This window comes from Aegilops tauschii, chromosome 3, assembly GCF_002575655.3.
Source record: "Aegilops tauschii subsp. strangulata cultivar AL8/78 chromosome 3, Aet v6.0, whole genome shotgun sequence".
Classification (NCBI taxonomy): Eukaryota; Viridiplantae; Streptophyta; class Magnoliopsida; order Poales; family Poaceae; genus Aegilops; species Aegilops tauschii.
The window spans coordinates 34,407,890-34,416,118 of NC_053037.3; the positions used below are offsets into that span (position 1 = coordinate 34,407,890).

Genomic DNA, 8,229 nt, shown 5'->3' on the forward strand with positions numbered 1-8,229 from the left:
CCGGAGCAGCAGCCGGAGAGAGGGGGGCCAGCGTCCTCGCCGGTGGAGATCGGTGGAAAAGATCGCCTCCCTAGTGGCCTCGCCCGTGGCGGCGGCTAGGGTAGGGGACGCTTCGTGTGTATAAAACTTTGTTACCATCTCTTTTTCAAAACACGGGCCCTTAGGGCATCTTCAACAATTTGTATGTTAGCTTGTTGGTAAAATGTGTCATGTCATCAACCAGCACCTTAACATACAACATCTTCAATGGGTTGTATCTAGTTTACCTAATAAGATGTGAGATAATAAATAATGTGCTCTCTTATTCTACATTGAAGCTTGTGCAAGGGGTGTTAGTTCATGTACATACAACCTTCCTCTCTTTCCTCATTTATTGTATGACACATCATCAAAAATCCTACGTGGCAAAATCTATCAACAACTATCTTACAACCATTGAAGATGCCCTTAATCACCTTACCACAACTGCATCCTCGTGTACACGGTCTTCCCGAAAAAGAAAAAAGACAAACCATCGACGGCTCCGAGCTCTCGCGGGGATAGGGTTTGAGCCGCCGCCCCTCCGGCCTGCCCGCCGGCGGCGCGCTGCTCTTCCGGCCGCCGCTCTTCTCCCTCTTCGTTCGCCGCCCCTCTTCTCCCTCGCCGTTCGCCGCCCCTGAGCACCACGCGGCTCGCTGGATCATGCGCCGCCCCTGAGCAGCGCGCAGCTCACCGGACCGATTCGTGCCAGCCCTGCCGACCTGAGCTCCGCCTCTACAGGTATGAACTCCCCTCCAACGTCCTCTTCCCCTCCATCCATTCTTTCTCTATTTTGTTCAACTTGTTAGCCAAAGGATTCAGATTCTTGCCATGATTGATTGTTAGTCTCTGTACATGAAAGGATTTAGATGTGATGTGGGACGAGAGCTAGCAACAGATGCGAGAAACTGAATCTGATTTGTTGTATCGTGCTTGAACCCAAGCCATTTTAGGAAGTAGAAAATGGAATAAGTACAACACGGCAAGAAAGGATTCAGATTTGTTGCATCGTGCTTGAAACCTAAGCCATTTTCTAGTTACAAGACTATGGAATCCTCATTTATTTCTTTTACGTGTTTGCCTTAACTTCTGTTTTACAATAGCAAGTCAAAGTTAGTTCATTTACGATGTTTAGGCGTAGCAACTCGCTGTTCAATCTATTCAAGTTGCCTGTCCTGCATGTTTAGGTACAATATATAGGGGATTATAAGGACACAAAAACAGTTGGAATCAATGGAAGTGGAGTTAAATTGACGAATCTAATTCATAATCTCTGTTACTCTTGTGAAGACATTTACTGTTTCTAAAGCGATGGCACAAGTGAGATTACGTCTTACCAATAAAAAGCCCTCAACAAGGAAATCTGGGCATGCCAATGATAGTCAAAGGAGCCGAATGTAGTCCAGTTACACTTAAAATAAAATCAAAGTAACACAGTTGACTGAATGTCTGCAACAATGCAAACATATTGCTAGGCTATCTGGAATTAATATTGTGTCCACCTTTATCTAATGGTCCTGCATAATATCATAAATAATCTGAAGTTATCTCTAAAGCATGAAGAGCTCTGAAAACTGTTTGGGCCTGCAAAATGTAGAGAACTAGTATAAATTCTGTGTCACAATTTGTACATCAGATAATGTTTTGTGGTGGCCTGCACCTTTGTGACAAGAATGAGGTACTGTTATTGTTGCCGAACGCTCTGTACACGCACTAAGCACTTAAGCAAAGAAAGAACAAAGCCACAAAGTAAGGTATTTTCTGTGAGGTCCTTAATTTCATCGAAACCCAATGCAGATGCTTGTTCTACATATAGTTCTTCTTTTGCAGATGTTTGTTACAGTTTTGAAAACCTGTCACTCTTTACTTCACTAGGAAGTGATTGCCGCCAGCCCCTACCCCGACCCCAAGGTCGTCGGCAGCATATTTTATCTCATTTCACATTGAACTATGTTTAGATCTATCATATTTACTACAATGTGGATGCTTGTTGCTTGTACCATGTAGCAGCCTAGCATTGTACCAGTGTATCATATTTACTACTAGTGTATCATATTTGCTTGTACCATGTAGCAGCCAAGCATTGTATCATATTTACTGCAGTGTGGATGCTTGTTGCTTATCACGGTCGCACCTACGTTGGCCTCTAAGTCTGTGAGAAGGAACCAGTTATACATTTGTTTAGTGGAATCCCGCTTATGCCCTAGCTAATCCACCCAAGTTTTACTGGGTTGTTAGTTATCACTTATCACCCACCAAACTTTGGTCGGACTAAGTGGACTGTGGTGGGACGCCCAGTTTCAGTCCCACCTGCAGCCTGACCTGTCTCGATCCGTTGCGGCTCTCTCTCCCATGCGACTAGGTTTCACCCTCGCCACCGTTCCTCTCCCCGCCCCCGCCCCTGATCACTTCTTCTGCCGCCGACCACGTCTATCGAGCTCCTACCCAGCTGACCTACGTTGCTGGACCCGTCTATCCCGTGTCGGCGCCTCCTGTCTTGACCTCGTTCCTGTCTCGCCGCCGTTCGGCTCACCACCGACTAGCTTCTATATAAGAGGCCTTGGGCGGGTTGCCCTGTCTGAACGTATCCACATTCAACAAGCTAGTCTACCAACTTCTATAGTGTTTGTACTGCTAATGATGACTACTACAACAACAACAACAACAAAGCCTTTAGTCCAAACAAGCTGGGGTAGGCTAGAGGTGAAACCCATAAGATCTCGCAACCAACTCATGGTTCTGGCACATGGATAGCAAGCTTCCACGCACCCCTGTCCATGGCTAGTTCTCTGGTGATACTCCAGTCCTTCAGATCCCTCTTTACGGACTCCTCCATGTCAAGTTCGGTCTACCCCGATCTCTACAGTCCTTCAGATCCCTCTTTACGGACTCCTCCCATGTACTGCTAATGATGACTAAATATCTTAATTTCTTCCTTCTTCTCTAGGTAGAAAGATGCAGATCAAGCGAGGGGATGTTCAACCTGGAAGCTCGAATAGAAGACGCAAAAAAATGCGCATAAGTAGCGGTGAGGATTGATTTTAATTTTGCTACTTTCTTTTCTGCAAGTATGATTTGTACTATAGCACTCGAACAGAGCTGTGTTTAATAATGCTTCCTGAATTAGAAAATATGATTCGAGTCAATCCTCTCGAAGAGGAATTCGGCACCTCAAGTGATTCTGGTGAAGGTGTCTGGAGGCTACTCAGTGAAGAAGTCGCAGCACACATAGATGACAGTGTTGTGTCGCTTGCTTCATTCCTTAAAGATAACGGTGATAATACAAGTTAGCTTTAATTGCAAATCTGTACCTGATCACTAGTTGCTTGTCATTGAAAATTTGAAATTACAATCTTGTGCAGCAAAGTCGGTTTATTTTGCGTGCACGGGCATAATTATTGAGAGCAATTCAACTACTACAAGTTTCTTGACTTCGTTAAGTTTGCTTAGATCTATTGATGATGATAGCAAGATCTTTCAAGACATGATGGTTGGTACTGCCAATTTTCTGTGCTTTGTTTGTTTCTTGCTGATTTGTGATGATGGTAATCATTCTGCAAACTGATGTGTATTCATTTTGTGGTGCTTTATTATTATTGCAGATTAAAGTGCGCCTTCCAAATAATCATCTTTCAATGGGATGGTTGGAATACTATGACTTAAAATACAATATTGCTGTTATCAGCATCACGCCCTTCCATGTTTTTCGCGCAGCATTTGTAGATCATCAGCAGCAATTTGAGTCTCATAGTGAAGTAGTTGCTGTTGGGCGTTGCTTCGACTCAGGCAAATTAATGGCCACAACTGGGATGTTGACTGACAATGGGAAGAGAATTTACCGCGAGGAGCTTGCGATCTCCACATGTGAAATTACTATGGTGCACCGTTGATTTCTCTCTTTACTTTTCTGCATGAAATAAATTAATAATATCATGCTATCAGTGGCCAGTGGTGGAGCTACATTGGGGCCAGCCATTGCTGTGGCCCGCCCAACATCTGGAAATTAATACAGTATACATATACTTGTGGGGCCTTAGAACATGAGACCACTGCTTATTTTGTTCTGTTTGGCCCGCCCAGGACTGGGCTTCAAGCTCCGCCACTGTTAGTGGCTACCACTATATGCATTGAACTACTCCCTCCGTCCCAAAATAAGTGACTCAACTTTGTACTAACTTTAGTACAAAGTTAGTACAAACTTGAGTCACTTATTTTGGGACGGAGGGAGTATATCTTTTGGGGCACTAAATGTATGCCTTTTTTCGGTTATGCAAATCTTGTCCAGCATCACTAAATTTGTGTCCTTGCCTGAGCGTCACTTTATTCTTTTGCTAGACTGGAGTTGGAGGGCCCCTTGTTGATTTTAACGGTGACTTTGTCGGGATGAACTTTTATTCTAAGGAAGAGACTCCGTTCCTACCAAGGAATAAAATTTTTGAGCTTCTGATGCATTTTAGGAGAACATCCCCGTGCTGGTATGTCTTCTATACTCATGAGACACAGAATCTCTGATTGGCTTAAATATATATGCTTCTTTGTCCACTGTTCTGCCCCTCTTTATCTCCCTATTCGAGCTTACTAGTTTGTATTCACTTGGAATGTACATGTTTAGGAAAAATGAAAATGATGGAAAGTTCAATCTAGATTGCACGTGGTATAATAGTGGTCTCTTGCTCTTTATGCGGCAGATAAATTTGTATCATACACTCTTAGGCTAATTTACTATAAGCATCACCTCTAGTCGCATTCTATGCTGGATAACAACAGGTGTAGTCTAACCAAAGCAATTTCTTGATAACCTTAGAGCATCTTGGCTCCTTGCTGTGAACTTATTGTTCATGCTGGAATTTCCAGGGAGCTGACCACACATCAAGAAACATATGAAGTGAAGTACTTGACAATAATATTGCACATCAATAGCCGATGTGGAATTTTTTTTTTTAACTTCATACATGGCTGTACTAGAAACCATGTTAAATGCCAAACAATTTTGAAATGTGTGTGTGTGTGTGTTAATATGATGGCTTATTAGCTGTTTTGATGCTTTTGTAGCTTATAATGGCATTTGGTAGGTGATCTTCACTTGAGAGCATCTGCCTTTATAACAAATTGGTCGTTTGCTCCATGTATAGCTGAACAAGTAGCAGAGTTACCTTAACACTTGCATCCATATCACCTGTCTTGTCAGGCCGATCATGCAGTTGCCATGTACTTGATTAGGAATCTGGTGTCCATGTTGAACCTATTATACTTATTTAAATGGAAAGTAGTCAAGGTTCCTTCAGTATTGATATAGTATTTTCAACATTTTCTCTGTTGTTGAAATATTTAGTACCATCTGGGTTCTATCCCTATTTTTCCCCATCCTGCCACTGCTTAACACTTTAGATTTATATATTTTTGATAGTGATGCATGCCTATCATCTACTCCCTCCGTCCGAAAAAGCTTGTCCCAAGTAGTGCTATACATCCATTTGATGGACAAGCTTGGGACAAGCTTTTTCGGACGGAGGGAGTATGTTTTACTCTTGTGGATTTACTCATGAGTATATCATATTTTGCTGCAGGGACACAAGTAAGAAAAGAGGTAGTAAAATTGAAAGAGGCGCAAGCAAGGCACAAATGTCTCCTGAATCTCACAAGTCCGATTTAGAAGGTAAGGAAAACAAACTCACTCCTTAAAGACAGTTAAAATTATGCACCATCAGCCAATTCATCATCATCAATGTTAACTTTTTATGATCATCTGTATAATCCTTGCCAGCAGTACACATCTTTAGTTTTAAGCTTGTCTTTATTATGATACTATCATATTATTGTCTGTGCTAATTAGTTCATACTAAGTATATGGATATGCTATGTGAGAATACACACCTGAACTGATAGTTCTTTTTAGTGTTCCATGTTATGCTTATTCCTTGTTTCATCTTTTCCATTTTAGGCAGCTCAAGGCAGGAGATGAAAAATAAAAACCAGAAACCTACCATATGTACTATATGTGACCCAGAACTTAATTCAGGTTGGGTCACTTTTAATGTTACATGTTGATTATTGCTCACGCATCGTCACTAATTGCTTCACCCTTTGACACTAGGACTCGAGGATACATTACTAGAGAGTCTGCCTTCTATTCGCCGGTGGCCATATGACTGGGGTCTTGGTGAGTCATTGCTTTCAGTTTCCTTCATAATTATTCATACATTGGTCGTCAATCACTTTACCATGTTGTGCAGTTTCTTTGGATGCTAGAAGAGATAAGTTTAGGTCCCGTGGTTACCCCTTACCAGTTTTGGAGGACGGTGAGTTATTTCGTTTCCTTTTGGTGATTACTTTATTTTATTGCACATTTGACTACTCTTTTCAGCCCTCCCTTAAACTACTATGCCATGTTTCTGTAACTAGATGGCAAGCGTCTGCGTTATAGTTTTGAGGAGGAGTTTAGTGAAGATATCTGGAACAAACTCTCAGAAAGAGTAGCTTCAAATATGTCCCGAGTTGTTGTAGCACTCGCTTCATTCAGTGGTAATCGTATTGATTACAAGCTTATTACTTGTGGTGTATTTTTCTTCTGTTTCATCACTAACTGATGATCTTAATTATTACTTCGGTAGGAGAAGCGAGACTTTTTGCTTGCACAGGTGTATTCATAGACTGCAATGGGTTCACCACAAGAGTTCTAACCTCGGGAAGTTTGGTTAGAAGTAATGACGATGAAAGCAAGGTTGCTGATAACTTAAAGGTTGTTATTCTGCTAATGATTATTTAAATACCCTTTTTACTCTTTCATTTGAATACTGCTTTACTTGCACCATATCATTATTGCAGATTGAAGTGCACCTTCCAGATAAACGACGTGTCACAGGGATTTTGCAACATTACGATCTGCATTATAATGTCGCTGTCATCATCATCAAAAAACATCGCTGTACTCGGACAGCAGTTATCAACAATAAGTTTGAAACTGGCACTCACTCGCAGGTATTAGCTATAGGGCGTGTCTATGAATCAGGCAAATTAATGGCAGCAAGTGGGATAGTGATCAACAATGAAAGTAAACTCAATTGCAAAGATCTTAGGATCTCCACTTGTCAAATCACTAAGGTATGGTGTGTTAGTTTCTACTACATTTATTTGTTTGGTGGAAGTATGTGTAGTTTAATCAATCAACATATCTGTGTAGCTTACAAGCATCATGTTCTTTCTACTGGTTACTTTTGTCTTGTGCTAGGCTGGGATTGGGGGCCCTCTTATTGATTCTGATGGGAACTTTATTGGCATGAACTTCTATGGCTTGGAAGAAACTCCCTACATGCCACGGGATACAATTGTGAAACTCTTGGGGAATTTTGATGCAAAAGGGTATGTTTTCTATCATCATCAATAAATTTCGCCTCTTGTCTTACATATTAACTGGTTAAAACTATACCTTTTGGTTTATGTGTAGGACTGCTGATTTTACCAAAGTTCCTGCACCAAACAGGTTTTTAAAATATTATTATGCATTCAACAAGACCTTGATTCAGACATGCACTATTCATGGACTTACTTATGATTTCATCATAACAGATGGCCTGTGCCTAAGCCATATTGGTGCTATCCGGTGTGGCATGAACGGAAGGAAGGAACAGACTTGCTGGAATTTCTTGAACAAGAATTTCGCTATGACTAATGTGAATTTTATTGCCATGCCTATATTGTCAACCTGCTGACCGAGTCACTTGTGAAGCTGATCATGTGCAGCAAGCATCAGTCGAGTTGCTCTGTAAATTTGAATCCCTTTACTGGGCACTTTCATGTAGTATATGTTGTGCCAGCTAGTCGAGGCACTTACACAAGACCTCTTGTTGCTTTATGTGGTAAACCACATGTAATCTATAAGGTGGAACCGTGCATCCAATTAGCCAAATCACTAGTTGCCGGCTTCTAGTAAATCAACATTTGGTGAAAAAAAATTAAATCCAAAAGAATTATCGCGTTTGTGCATCATGTGTCTTTTTAAATATAAAAAATGTAAATGGGGCTCGACCTGAATTGAATCCTGGTCGCGAGGGGAAGCAAAGGCATAGCTAACCAATAAGCCTGCTTTCAGTTAATGGTTAGTAGTAGGATCGCGACTTACTAGGGGCGATCAGAGCAGGTTTTCTCCGTTTTCTTTCCCTTTCTCAGATTTTTTTTTCCATTTTTTTGGTTTTTTCTTTGTTTCTTTTTTTT

The 8,229-nt window shown here is 41.3% G+C and overlaps 1 protein-coding gene across 1 annotated transcript; it reads left to right on the forward strand.

Annotated features, from left to right (window-relative positions):
- The first annotated feature begins 453 nt into the window (after positions 1–453).
- On the forward strand, positions 454–8,001 carry LOC109778104 (uncharacterized). Its single transcript, XM_020336666.4, has 16 exons — positions 454–759; positions 2,966–3,046; positions 3,146–3,292; positions 3,381–3,508; positions 3,621–3,896; positions 4,354–4,493; positions 5,586–5,674; positions 5,960–6,037; positions 6,113–6,178; positions 6,252–6,317; positions 6,421–6,540; positions 6,630–6,757; positions 6,844–7,119; positions 7,247–7,377; positions 7,463–7,498; positions 7,585–8,001. The coding sequence occupies exons 2-16, from the start codon at positions 2,974–2,976 to the stop codon at positions 7,685–7,687; spliced, it is 1,857 nt and encodes a 618-aa protein (XP_020192255.1). The 5' UTR covers positions 454–759; positions 2,966–2,973; the 3' UTR covers positions 7,688–8,001.
- The last annotated feature ends 228 nt before the right edge of the window (positions 8,002–8,229 follow it).